Source organism: Zea mays, chromosome 3, assembly GCF_902167145.1.
Source record: "Zea mays cultivar B73 chromosome 3, Zm-B73-REFERENCE-NAM-5.0, whole genome shotgun sequence".
NCBI lineage: Eukaryota > Viridiplantae > Streptophyta > Magnoliopsida > Poales > Poaceae > Zea > Zea mays.
The window spans coordinates 187273282-187288357 of record NC_050098.1 but is presented as its reverse complement, the minus strand read 5'-3'; the positions used below and the strand labels follow the sequence as shown (position 1 = coordinate 187288357).

General features: G+C 42.3%; 1 protein-coding gene across 1 annotated transcript; it reads left to right on the top strand.

Moving 5' to 3' along the window:
* Positions 1-5669: 5669 nt before the first annotated feature.
* On the top strand, positions 5670-11787 carry LOC100282944 (uncharacterized). Its single transcript, NM_001155849.2, has 8 exons — positions 5670-6073; positions 6194-6278; positions 6619-6759; positions 6863-6951; positions 7948-8136; positions 8394-8524; positions 8604-8703; positions 11190-11787. Exons 1-8 carry the CDS (start codon positions 5897-5899, stop codon positions 11373-11375), a joined length of 1098 nt encoding a protein of 365 aa, NP_001149321.1. The 5' UTR covers positions 5670-5896; the 3' UTR covers positions 11376-11787.
* The last annotated feature ends 3289 nt before the right edge of the window (positions 11788-15076 follow it).

Genomic DNA, 15076 nt, shown 5'->3' with positions numbered 1-15076 from the left:
TAGTGGTTCAGGCCGCTGGAGCGTAATACCCTACCTCCACTGTCTGTAAGTTGTATTGAGTGTGTCCTTTGTAACGTTGTGTGCATTCCCTTTTATAGTTTAAGGGAGACACATACAAGGATGCTGAGCCCCGACATGCGGGCCTAGGAGCATAATGGAAGAAATACATTATGTGAATAATTAATGCTGACAGCACACCAAGATCTTTACTGGACGCTGTGTTGCTCCCTCTGTCTTAGTAACGCATGAGTAATCAGCAGGAGTCATGATGACTGCAGTCCATGCAACATCGATAGGCAGTAACCCTTTTCTTGCAAACGTACGAGTAATGGTGAGTCATTGCCCTCGCTATGGTAACGTGTGAGTAACTGCACGGCCCACACAACATGGACTGGGCGCGCCGCCTGCCACTGGAATGGACAGACGCACGTCTTATCCGTAATGAATGCAAAGACGCGCGTAGCCTAGAGGCTTTATGTCAGGCTCCGCCCGTTGGCTTACGCCGCGTGTAGTAGGCCACGTGGCAGCATCGGGTCTCCGCCTTGGCAGGGAGCGGGAGTGTATGTGATAAGGTGTGGATCCCACTAGATCAGGTCTGGACACGTGTCGGCTCTGGACCCCCTCCTGGGTCCTGATTAAGGTCCGGGTATGTTCTGTCCTGGAACCCTGGGACCCCACTATGGGCGGCCCGGACCCCATACGGGGGGTCCGGATCCCATTCTAGGGGTTCGGTTCGCACACGTGGAGGTCCTGGACCAAACTTGGAGGTCCGGACCGTATATACAGGGGTCCGGTACCTTCCCATGGGGGTCCGGACTCACCGGTGATACCTCAGAGTATGTCACTTTCTCTGGACACGTGGTGGCAGCGGACCCGCCCATGTGGTGGGGTCAGGTGCTGTTGCTGGCCCAGAGTAGTCGCTCGAGGCTAGGGCCAAATTTTTCCTTTTTCAGCCCTACTTTTGAAAAATATTTACGTTTGGACCCCCAGAAATTTTATTTGCAAGTTTGGACCCGATGCTCGGTGCCATAGGTTGCGGCGCCGAGGTAACACAGCTCGGCGCCACAGCCTATGGCGTCGAGGTATGACGTGGCACCAACGACTACCTACGCCTAGGACTGACCTGACATCGATGTGGCGGCGACGCGGCCTCGTAGCTCGGCGCCACATATCTTGGCGCCGAGCTACGGAGGCCTATAAAACAGCCGCACTGCTGGCCGAGAGCAGCACAATTCCTCTCATTTCAAAACTTCATCAAATTTATTTGGATTCAAAGATTCGAGGTGGTTTACTTCGTAGACCAAGGTATGGTGCCCAACTGATTTGTTTTGTATATTGGGTTGTTAGTTTCATAGTTGCTCATAGTTTCATAGTTTGATAGTTTGTGTAAACTTATTATATTATAATTTCGATTATTAGTTTCATAATTGCTCATAATATATATAGTATCATTAATATGATGAGTATATTTTATTTGATAGTTTGTGTAAACCTGTTATAAAGCATATTAGGTACAAGTGATAATTATAATCGTTTATTAGACGAAAGACATGTACCGAGAGGCGTTGTGGCAGAAGAGAGGTCGTCCTCGGGAGTTATATCCGGACGTATCTAGTAAGGATGCTCCTGTTCCTCCTGAACTCCCCGTGCCTAACTGTGACTATGGCAGACTGGCTTGGGTACATCAATCCCAACATCCAGACACGGCTGCTCGCTGCTACTACCTTTGTGGCGGTTTGGACGTACGTAGCTTATGACTTGTCACTTAATTTTGTTTGCATTCATTATTTTGTAGATGTGTAATAGTGCTTCGTTCCATTTCATGTACTGCAGGGTCACGCTCCGGACACAAACGTCTTATGAGTTCAATTTCTTGCTCGGTCATTGCTTGAACCGGACGGTCATCATCAGAATCTAAGGCCCGTACAGCCTCATATGGCTCCTCCTCATCCTCAATCTGAACATCAACACTATTGGATGCCCTGCATATGTTGTCCATATTATATGACACAGGCACATCAAGATAAGCACCATTATCGATTTGTGGAGATCCTGCATCGGGTCGAAGCAAGAAAAACCACATTTAAAAGTCTAATCAAACGAAATAACGATGGATATGAACAACGTGTCAAAGACACTTACTAGGATGATCCTGAACTGGATCCTGGGTCAATGGGATCTCTTGGGGGTACCACCGGATTAGAAGCCCCACAAACGCCAGGAAGAGGACGAGAAATCCCATACTCGTGCGGCCCCGATTGAGCATCGGGCACAACAACCACTTCTTCCGGAAGCTCTACCAAAGGAGCTTCAATACGAGATGCATTGGGAATTTGTGGAGTCAACCCGACTGGAGCATCACGATGAGTAACAGATAACAGCTGAACAACCACATCCAAACATGGTGGAAGCATGGTCTTCACGATTCTTACATATCTCACCCAATCATCTTCTGAGGCCATGGAGATCAACCGTCGGACAATTGTTCCATATGTAATATGAGACAACAAACCCTGAATTGATATTCTAGGGTCGTTAATGTCGCAACTAATCTCCTCACAAGCTCGAGCGAAAATCTTGTCAAAAGATGGTCTTTCATCGAACAACATGGTCACGATCTTCATACCATCAAAAGTAACATTCCCATAAGCATCTATCCCCACGCTTTCTCCATGGTATAGTGTCACTAGGGTGTCCATCTATTGCAAAAATGGATTACTAACTTAATAATGGCTACATACTTAAGCCTAAAAACTTACTAAATAATAAATAAATAGTAACTACTTATTAACTAATAACTATATAGTAAATATTAAATGACCACATCAAACGAAATTACATAATCTATAAATAATGTATGAAAACAATTTATACCTTAGATCTCGTACGAGTCCAGCAAACGGTATAGAAGGTCAAGTCGGAAGAACACCTATGTACAAAAAATACTATTGTCAATAAAAAAATCGGCAGCACCTCCCCTATAAAGTGATGTTTTTAAAACCTGGAAAGAAACAACAACACGATGGTTGCCAACACAGAATACTGCACGATAGCATAATAAACAATATGCTAACCATGTGATATCAATGTGCTAAACATATTGCTACATGTATATGCTAAACCCTTTATAAGCACTCGCTTTCCTACATCCAATACACTAACAATATGCTACCAATTTACTAACTATATAATCACTAAATAAATATACTAACAAATAAATACCTAGCTAACTATTTATACTAACAAGTGAATAGCTATCAATCTATACATTATACCAAGTAAATTAGCTAACTAATTACTAAAAACTAAGTAAAACCATTACCGTGGGGAGGAGGGTCGGCCGTGGGGACGAGGGGCTTGACGGCGACAGAGAACAACAAGGGCAGCGACGTGGGGACGCCGGGCTTGGAGCGGTGGAGGGGGTCGCGGCTTGGAGGACGGCGCTGGCGCGACGGCGGAGGCGCCCGCGGCGTGGGGCGCTGGCGCGAGCGGCTGGGAGGAGTGTGCAGCGTGGGGCGGCGGCTCGGCGGAGGGACGGCGAGACGACGACACGACGTGAGAACAGAATGAGCAAGAGGAGGACGACGCGGTTCAAAACCCCTAGTTCGGCGCCAAGATCTATGGCGTCGAGCTAGGGACACGTCAGCCTCCACGTCTAGCCAAACTGTCGTCGCCACGTCAGCGCTCGGCGCCACAGGCTATGGCGCCGAGCTATGTTACCTCGGCGCCATAGCCTATGGCGCCGAGCTATGTTACCTCGGCGCCATAGCCTATGGCGCCGAGCAAAGGGTCCAAACTTGCATATAAAATTTCTAGGGGTCTAAACATAAATTTTTGTCACAAAAGGGGCTAAAAAACAAAAAATTCGGAGGCTGGGGCGAGTTATGGCCTGGTCCCACATACAGCTCTTTTACCACGCGACTAAAAATAGCCGTGTGGGTACTGCGTCTTTATACAGTAGTAAGAGGTACCCTAGTTTCAGGGTATCGACAATGGCCCCCGGGCCCGCCTCAGGGGAGGATGCGAGCCTGCAGGTGGGGCCAAAGCTTGCACCTTGCCTCAACATGACCTGATTGGTGATTGACGCGCTGTTTTAGCACGTCTGCTGACGCGCCCACTTTCAATCCACCTTCGGTCACGTCAACTGCCATATCTGTCTCCGTGGCTGACTGACCCACGGCCCCACGCCTGGTGGTTTCGTCGGGCCACGCGCGGGGCGCCTCGTTGCCGCTGCATTGGTTTTAAAGATTACCTTTTGTCTTCTGCAGCGGCCCCAAGGAGGCACGCTATCGCGTGCGGCGATTCGCTCTTTCCTCACCCGAAATCCGACACACAAACTGTATGACTTGTGGACCCGAGCCCCCATGTCACAGACTAGGCTGCCTGGGTCCTAGGTGTCCGTTGAACTGTATGACTTGCGGACCCGCCCATGTGGTGGGGTTAGGTGCTGTTGCTGGCCCAGAGTAGTCGCTCGAGGCTGGGACGAGTCATGGCCTGGTCCCACATACAACTCTTTTACCACGCGACTAAAAATAGCCGCGTTGGTACTGCGTCTTTATACCGTAGTAAGGGATACGATAGTTTCAGGGTACCGACAACAGCGTTCGGTTATGGCTAGTTGCATGTATGCATAAGCTAGTATTACGAGTAGTAGTATTTCATACATACACATATGTTATCACAAATTTGCTACGTTAATTATAGATTAAATTAAACACAAAATTACTACCAATTTAGTACCATAAGAAGGTTGGGTATTTAACTTGATTTATTCTCAACTATGTTCTCTTCATCATAGGCGCCTTCAGGTTTCTACGTGGAACTTTTCTAGATTTGCATGAACCTCCGCAACCTAGGGCCTGATTGGTTGCCGTATCTAGGCAGCATGGCCGAGCGAGCCAGGTCTGCGGCAGCCTGGCTGTGCATCGCGTGAGCCTGGCTCCACAGATGCGCAGATTTTGGTCGCATCTCCAGAGCCTGGCCCGAGCTCCTTTTTTGCATCGCGAGACACAGGCGCTGATGCATATGCGGCAAACCAAACAAGCGGCAAAGTAGCACGCGCCTGGTTACGTGGATGCAACCTACAACCAAACACACTACGGCCGCATACCGTGAGCCTGGTTGGCCTATATGCGGGCAACCAATCAGGCCCCTACTAACTGCTGTATTTGAGTTTAATTCTGCACATGCTTATTCACCCTCTCTTGAACCTTGTCATGATTCTTTTAATGTTCTATAAAATCTAATTTATAAACTCACTCTCCATCCTAAGTAGGCAATGTTATATATTTATTAATTTAATATCTTTATCCTAAATTTGTTAAAATCCAAGACACCTAGGCAGAGGCCTTTAGGATCTGTTTGTTTGAGTTGTAACTTTAGAGTTTTTCTAAAAAGATGTTGTTAGGTTTTTAATTTTAAAAAATCAATGATAGTTTTGATAATATTGTTAGCTTCCTAAACTTAGGAAACTAAAAAACTATAAATTTAGATTTTTCATCTTGTTATATAAACTCAGTTTTTTGTGAGATTCTGAGCTATTTGAGCATCTGATTTTTTATGTTGGGACTTATTAAAAACAAAAACTCAACGTTCTGATCTCCACCATGCCGAAAGAGCAAAGGCCCAGTGTCCCAGTTGAAGCCCTTACTTTGCCAGCCCAGGATCCAATCCCATTTCCCCAAATCGCCACGAGACCACATACCAGGCCACCACCATCTCTAGAACCTTCCTCCTCGCCTCCGTCTTTCCCTCCCCCAGCTCAGGCAGGACCGCAGGAGCCAGACCCAAACCCACGAAACCCTCCTGCCTCGCCGCCGCTTCCTCATCCTCCCGCCGCTTAGTCCCGGACCCGGACCAACCTTCGTGAGGACGGGAATTGGACTAAGGGGGTAGGATGCCGCCAAAGAAAGCGGCGCCATCGAAGGCGGAGCTGGCCAAGAAGCAGAAGGTCGTGGAGGACAAGACCTTCGGGCTGAAGAACAAGAATAAGAGCAAGAACGTCCAAAAGTACGTCCAGTCCCTGCACCAGGCCGTCCAGCCCAAGCCTGACTCGACCAAGACCGCCGCCAAGGTACCGGAGAGCGCTCAGATCGAAAGCCCTCCCCGTTGCTTCCTTCGCTTCTCGCTCCGATTGCCTCGCTCTTCTAACGTTTATTTTCTTTTTGATGTGGATGCGGACGTGGGTGAGCAGAAGAAGAAGGAGGAGGAGAAGGCGCGCGAGAAGGAGCTTAATGATCTGTTCAAGGTTGCCGTCAGCCAGCCCAAGGTCCCTGTTGGTACGGCTTCATCTCCTTGAGTTTAGTAGTCTTGAATTGTCATATTGTCAATAAATATATGCTGCATAGTTCGTTTCGGTTTTATATGTGGATGGAAGAGTGCTATACAGTTCCTTCTGATGTCATTTTTACTCACGAAGTGGTGTGCTTAATATTACTGTCATCGATTGTCAATGATTGATTATTTAGTGTAAGTTGTACATTGTGAAATCTGAACACTTTTGAGCTCTTAGATATAGCAAGTTATTAGGATGAGTGCAACATGGGAATTTAAGGTATTACGGCTGCTATTCCTCTTTACAATCTGATAGATGCTGATGCCTCAGATTACGCTATGCAGGTGTTGATCCCAAGTCAATATTGTGTGAGTTCTTCAAGGCTGGCCAGTGCCAGAAGGGTTTTAAGTGCAAATTCTCTCATGACCTGAATGTCCAGAGGAAGGGTGAAAAGATTGATATCTATACAGACAAGCGTGATGCAGGTAATAAATAAACATGATTATTGGATTTGGATATCACTATCACCTTCTGTGCAAGTTCTTAGAATTGGTTTGTTTGAATTCACACATTATTTGATATGTCCAGAAACCATGGAGGACTGGGATCAGGAAACTCTTGAGAAGGTTGTTGAATCCAAAAAGATGGAGTATCAGCAAAACAAACCTACCGATATTGTATGCACTACACTGAGCCTATTTTGCAGTCAATATCTACTCCTTGCCTGTCACTTGCCATGTCATCTTCTATGTCACTTTACATGTTATGTTAATATGTCCATATTTATCAAGTTTTCAAACTAGTTAGAATTGTGGTGGCCATCTTGTCTATAACTGTCGAAACATTCTGGAGTTTAAATCATAATTAAGCAACTGAACACATGAGCTATAAAATCTACTAGTGGGTTAGACTAACAAACTAATGCTTTGTAGAAGAACTTCATGCCTGTGACATACGAACTGAATGCCAATGTACTGGCACTGTATATATATTTCATAAATTCAAGTTTTATAAAGATTTACCATGCTATCATATTTTGATGTATTGGCATCTGAACTATCATTCCATTTTGTATCATGAGTTCATGACTCTGGTGTAGATTTTATAATCGTTTATTTTTCCTTTTGGCTTAGAGGGTGAATATGTTTCTGACTCAGATACCAAGGAGGTGCCCAAAGCGATAAAGTTACCCTTTGTTTAGTCTTAAGCATGCATGCTGCTAGTTTTTACTATGACACATCATTCCTTGCATGCAGTAACATAGGCAGCGGCATATGGACATATGGCTGCATGTCTGCCTGCGTGTGCACAGGAATATCGCCAAATAAAACACTTTATGAAGCTGGCAGAAAGGCTAAATGGGATGTGCATGCGAGTATTTTTTTGAACTTAATGTGCATTTGCAAATAGCTATGAGGGGCTTGCTGGTACACCGATACTTCGTTAACTTTGTGCGCCTTCTAAATCTAAACAGTCAGCCAAAAAGTAGACACCCTTTAAATTAGAAGTAATGGAGTATCTTTTTATGTCCTTACAACTGTTTCTTTGTCCATTTTAGTTGGTAATATGATTTTATTTACACCAATGGAGTTTTAAACCTAACCTTTTGTTTTCAGTCTGCAAACTTTTGTTAAATATGAAAGCATTTTGGGTAATTTTCTTCTTCTGTGTAGGTCTGCAAGTACTTTCTTGATGCTGTGGAGAAGAAACAGTATGGATGGTTCTGGGTTTGCCCAAATGGCGGCAAAGAGTGCCATTACAGGCATGCCCTTCCGCCTGGATACGTACTGAAATCACAAATGAAGGCCTTACTAGAGGAAGAGAGTGAGAAGATAGCTATTGAAGATGAGATTGAAGATCAGGTAAAATGAAGTGTAATTGGCATCATTTTTCTCTGGTATAGTGAAGCTTGTTTACCCTAAAAAAACTAGGCCAACCTAAAAGGAACTAGGTGGAAATTTATTAAGAAGAAAATAGGCACCCAAATTCACCTCGACTAGGACTTAAACTTGGGTGTTCTGAGCATACATCGACGCCTATCAGGGTGTCACCGACTGTTGCGTAATTGGATTCTTATGACACTGTTCTTGTATCTTGTCTTGTTATGTTGATCTCACAGCGTAAAAAGACAAAGACTACAACCCCTATGACAACGGAATTGTTCATGGAATGGAAGAGGAGGAAGGCAGAAGAAAGAGAAGCTGGTCAGGCTGCCTTGAAAGCAGAGAGGGCTAAGAATGATCGCATGAGGTAATCTTCTTTTATTTTAGCTAACTTTTTGCTGCCTTCCCGATGTACTCATTATGTTTATACCTGTTTCCGTTTGCAGTGGCCGTGAGTTGTTCATGGCTGACGCAAGTGTGTTTGTTGATGATGCTGAAGCATACGAAGTATATGAGAGAGAGGAGTCTGAGGCCAATGAAGAATCGGTAAATGTTCCTTCCTTCGCTGATATTTGTCCTCTTTCAAGTAGGCGTGGTCAAAGAAATAATAGGTTAGTAAGATAAGAGATTTGAGAGTATGAAGATGACCTAGGCCACTGGAATACTGGATCCAGTCCACCCTTGCCCACAAAACACACGTACATATAAGAGGGTACACACACACACAACTGTACCCCTTCATCCAAATGGAAACAAAGTGGCACATGGCATGTCAATCCCCACGCCATATATCATGAACATGCCCGTGTATCTCTACGAAGGACACAAGAGTGGGTAGGCTGTATAAGCACACCAAACTTGTTCCACATACGAGTCCTGAAATTTGTGCCTATACATGGTATACCATATCCACTCTACATTCATGTCCAGTCCTGGCTTTCAACCTGTCCAAAACGTAAGTGGATGTTGACAGATCAGATCTAGATTTAAGGGGTTATTGGCTTGGTCTTCTCATAGGCTATTTCTAGCAGATCCCTTATCCAATCCCCTATCTTATTCTATATTTCAAACTTCACTCTGCAACTAGTGTCAAACAGTGTCATCTACAGTTCTGCGTTATCTACAGTTCCGCGTCCCATATTTTACACTGCCGCCGGAGACAGTCTTAGAGGTTTCTTTGTTCTTTTTCATCCTGAGAGAAGATTAAAACATTTTATAATGGCTCTATGTTGTTAACTCTTTTAAGTAGTGTCTAGATTAGTGTCAGTGTGTCACCGAGAATGTGGTGTGATGCCATGTTTCTTGTTCTGGACAAGCTGTTACTGTTCTGGGAACACAGGAACAGTTTTGTCCTGGCCTTGGCAAAAACCTTTATCAAGCAGTGTACCACGTTTGTCATTCCTGTTCGTCAACCCAATAGACTCGTGAACTTGGTGGACTCAGGAGATTTGGTTTCTGAACTGTATTTAGGGAGCGACAAGCTAGTCCACATGTGGCCATTTATTATTTTTATATTAATATATTATCATTTATAAACTAGTTAGGTAATCTTCGGGAGCATTTAGGGATCAAAGAAGTAACTTGTGATGTTTCAATACGAACTTGGTCTATGAACTGCACATAGATTTATTTGTATTGCACCTGATATTATTCTCAGATAAGGACGTCTTCCTGCTGTAATGATTTTCACTAGCTATATCTCTTATCCTCAACGCAGAAGAGAAATACACAGGCCTGTGTTTAACTATTAAATAAGTAACAACACACTCAAAAATTGTTTATCTCATATCACATTTATCTTTTTTTATTTAAAGTTTTTCTCGAGCATGAAGAAGAGGTGCGTGTTGTTTCATTGATTGACAAGGAAAAAAAATACTGAGTACAGCTGATTCTAGGACTGGTTCGTTTTTGTATGAATGCACCCACTAAACAAATATTTACAGTCTTACCCTGCTTGTTCTAATGCAGGGCCTTAGCGCCTGCCATAGTCCAGAGATGTGTGTGTTTGCTTGCCTCCTGGAGTACTACAGAGACCGACGGTGTTATCCTAGAAAAAAAGAACTTTCTCTATTCCTATAAAGCACTAGTTTCCCCGTTTCCACCGTCGTCCATTTTACAAAAAAGTCCTTAGAGTTCTTCTCTACTCCTACGAACACCTGTTTTGGAAGCGCACGGTTGTTGCCCAACGTGGGTGGTTGTTGCTTGTGGCTCTGACCTCCACGTCGGCCGAGTATGCTGCCTCTGGCGGAACCCCAGAGCTTCTCCGATGAGGATGTCGCTCGCCGGTGTTGCTGTTGCAGACTATAACCCACCTTCATCGTTTCTTCAGTTAGCACATTTCTTCAATTTAGTGTCTTTTAGTTAGTTCCAGGCGCTAGGCCTTTCAGTTGTTTGTGTCTGTGTCTTTAGTCAGTGTGTGCAGGGACACGGCGAAGAAAGATTAAGAAAGACACACACCGGCATTGTACTAGTTGTTATTTAACCTCTACTTGAAGGTGCATTACTTGTGTACCTATTGCATCGCTGTAACTCTGTTCACTCTCAGACCAGCGGTACTTACTCCTGACAGCCCTATAGTACCATAGAACATTCCCACATACCAACACGAGTCTTTTATACACACTTTAGGACCATAGAACATTCCCACAGACCAACACGAGTCTTTTATGCGCACTTTACTCCTGACAGCCCTATAGGACTCATGCGCACCCAGGAAAACTTCCAGTTCGTCACCCATCCTAAGATTTCTCTAGGCCAAACACGCTTAACCTGAAGGTTCTTTCGAAATAGGCTTTCGAAAAAAAGATGCAACCTGTTGGTACGAGTACTCTATTAATTCTATTAAGTCTTAGGCTAGGATATCATCATCCACTGGGCCAAGATATCACAATCGCCCAATTCAGTGCATGCTTTTACATGTAATTTAATGGATAATCTTATATATCTTTATGCTGGATGATTTACAATTAATTTTAACAAATATCTATTTTTTATGGATCTATTCTAACATATATTTTTCTCCCATGTGACAGACCAATAAAAGTCAGAATCCAGGTCCAAGTTCATCAACATCTAATGGCAAGGAGGTTGAGGAGCCTGACGACGATGATATCGATGTTGACGATGACTTAGACATTGATGAATTGAATGAACTTGAAGCAAGCCTGTCGAGAACTTCCATCCAAATTCGAGAGCCTGGCGAGGGAACATCATCTTGAGCAGTACTACAATGGAAGATTGTTGCGAAGTTGCTCTCCATTTTTGCGCTTCCATCCGATCTAGTCGCTTTTGCAAACAAAGAACCGTGGAGCACAGATGCAAGTGGAATAGATCTCTTAGCCTTGTTCACTAGCTATCTTGAGGGAGCAACGATCAACAAATGACGACCAGTATTATGATCACACATGACAATTGATGTTTGCTGTGTGCCTTATTTTTTTTATCTTGTGCCCTTTGTGGGAAATATGTTGCTACTTGTGAATAACAGGACTAAACAGTTTGTTAGCTTTCCGCAGACTCAACAGAATTTTGAAGTGAACACTACGATGAATCTCAATGATATTTGCGTTTCAGACATGCACTACGTAGAGATAACCTGATCACACACCGACATACATTATCTTCTGTGTCATGCTGCACAATATTGACATATCTTTCCATGTTTAGATGTAGCCATCGTCTCCATCTTCAAAAACTCTTTGTAGAAGTATTTGATAAACTGATGATTATGCTAAGCGAACAAAAAGAGCTCTAATTTTGTCTTTTTTACTTTTTTGTTCTAAATTATAGGCAGTTCATCCTTTTCTAAGAACATATAGCTTTTGAAATGTATCTAGATATATTGTTTTTTACGGAGCTAAACTCTGTTATTTAATATCCCTCCATCCCAAAAATATTAGTTTTGGAATGTTAATGGATTCATATAATATTTGATAAATGTGTCTAGATCTATTATCATCCATTTGAAATAGACATAAAAATAAAAAGCTAAAACGAACAATATGAACGAGGGAGTAGAAAACAACAATGTTATTACAAAACCGGCTAGGGATACCAGCTTTAAATAATTGCTAAATGGTCTGTCTCTATTTAGCATATAAGTTTCTTTATTGAGTGTGAATGTGAGATATGTGAATGAGTTCAAATACTCTGTTCCTATTTATAGACCAAATTTAAAAGGGCATGAATATATAGAAAGTGTTGCGTGTCAACAGACAGTCGGTATCGATCTATGATAGGGTCGAGTAACATCCGGTCGATAACTAAATCAACCACGAGCTATAATCGGCAATGAGGCAACAACGGTCGATACCAGCCGCACGCGTGGCCATGTCATCAGCTGATACCAGCCTACGTTGATTAGTGTCAGGTTGACGAGAGAGCAGGACACACACTAGTGAATTGCTTGAAGGTTGTCGGCAAGCTCCACCTTTCGAGCGCCAGAACAGATCACCTTTGTCTTCATGTACATGTAGGGGTAATAATAAGCTCTAAATTTTAGACTATAAAATTGATCAGATAAGATTAAAATCAGACTCTATTTCTATTTATTTTAAACTAAAATTAATTAATAGTTCAAATAAATTATAAAATAAACATTTGGAGTGTGATCCACGCCTCGACGTACAGATAGATTGCCAGATGCAGTTTTATCAGCAAAATATTGCTAGTATAAAAAACTCCATATCTATATACTAGTTTTTGTTGGCTGTCTAGCTGTTTATAAAAATCTTATCGGCTGTCCAAAAGCTGATATGCTACTAAATTTATAATTTATTTTAAATAATGATCATAATTTTAATCAACCACTAAAAGTATTATTTCTATTTAAACATATATATCTCTATTTAAACCACGAATGTTGTAGTCTTTTGACGAGATCCCTTCGTCTAAAGAAGTGTTTGAGTGCACTATAACTAATAGTTAGTTGGCTAAAAATTATTAGTAGAATTAGCTAGCTAACAAATAACTATCTAACGACTATTAACTAATTTACCAAAAATAACTAATAGCTGAACTATTAGCTATAATGTTTAGATGTTTTAACTAATTTTAGTCACTAACTATTAGCTCTAGTGTTTTCAAACACCCCTTAAATTTCTGAATTTCTAATATTTCGATGTCTACTTAAAATATCGTTCTGGGGCAGAGCCCATCGCAGCCGACGGCGATTGTCGTGAAGACGGGACCAAAATCCATTTTTGCTAGCACAAATTGGCCAACATATATCGCCTATTTGGACGGTTACACGCGGATGCACAGGGGTATGGCCATATCAGACGTATTAGGGATGCAGGTAAGGTTCTGTTTGGGAACAAAGTTTTTGAAAACCACAGTTTTTGAAATACTACAGTATACTTTAGTAGTGACAATACCGTAGTTTACAATACCACAATTTTGAAAACTGAGGTCCAGATCTAAGTTTAGAATACCTTAAAACAAATATAGTATTTGCAATACTTCAGTTTTGAAAACAGAGATTTTAGTCAGCTTGCCAAACACCATTCTATATTCTTTCAAAACTGTGAAAAAACTTCACTCCCAAACACCCCCTAAATGGTCTCAAATTAATTTGTTTTGTATCCAATCATATAGTCTGCGTTTTTTTATATAGCCAGCCAAACAAAAACTCAGACAAAATCAATCGTATATGGTGGTCTAGAATAAGAAGTACGGGTAACCAATAATATAGACTAACGAAGCTGTAGTATGTTTTAGACTCCGGCGAGCGGTTTAGTTCCATGCTCGTGTGGCATGAACACTGGCCAATGCACAACCACCTTGTGCTCTGGTGTCTAGAGAGTAGAGGAGCAATACAACTCTGGCTGCTGTTTTTTTCTTCAAAATGGTGTGACATACGGGCTGTCTAAAGAGTAGAGGAGCAATACCACCTTTTATGAGGGGCATGATTGTAATTCCTCACGGGCCGTGTCCTGTGCCTATAAATAGTGAACAATATTCCTTTACTGTTCACGCATTCCTGTAATTGCTGACGCATCACTCGGGAATTATTGTTTATCAAGGCAAAGGTATAAATGTACCTAAACGTTGTATTCAAATATCTTAAATTCATATAATAAGATATGCGAATGATGTCATTTATTTTTAATGTATTTATCTTTAATGTTTCATGTTTTACTTTACTTTGTATTATCTTTATAAGTTTAATTACGAAGGTGAAATCTTCGTAATATTATGCTCGTGGCCTTCGTCCGAAGTTCATTAAATACTTGTGGAAATAATGCTTCGGCGTACGAAAGACATTGATATTTAACATTTTATGTTGCCTTGTTCTTAATTCATAGCATTTGAGAACAAGTCCCCAACAAGAGCCTTTGACGAAGATCTTTAAACTAATGAACTCTAGTCGTCTTCAAGTCGGTTGCAAGAGTGACGAAGCAAGCTTCTACTAAGAATCTCCTCAAACCAAAGAAGAAAGATATAGCTTTATCAACGTAACTCAAACGAAGTATCTCAACCTGACTGAAGATTGTCTTCGACCTTGTGGAGACAAAGAAGCATATAAAAGACATATACGACACATCTTGTGAGACAAAAGATAGTAGTACCCTTAGCATGTTCTATAGTTCATGTGTATAGAAATTGAGGCTATTTATGTAATTTTATATAAATATGTACTATCTGTTGAGTTTGTTATCTAAATTCTGAAGAAGGCGGTTAAGTTAACGAGTGAAGCGGAGGCCCGTCGTCGGAAGGCTTAGGCTAGATCGTTCCTTACACACATTAGGTTTCAGCTCTATAAATTCTCTTGTAATCCGCAGAGATCGTCATCTCATTGTAAATCTCCTGCGATCTGTAACCATCCGAAAAAATAGTGATATTGTTGCTGGCCGACGTCCGTGGTTTTTTCCCTTTGCTTTTGTTGGGGACTTGCTCTCAAATGCTTCGGCTTAAGAGC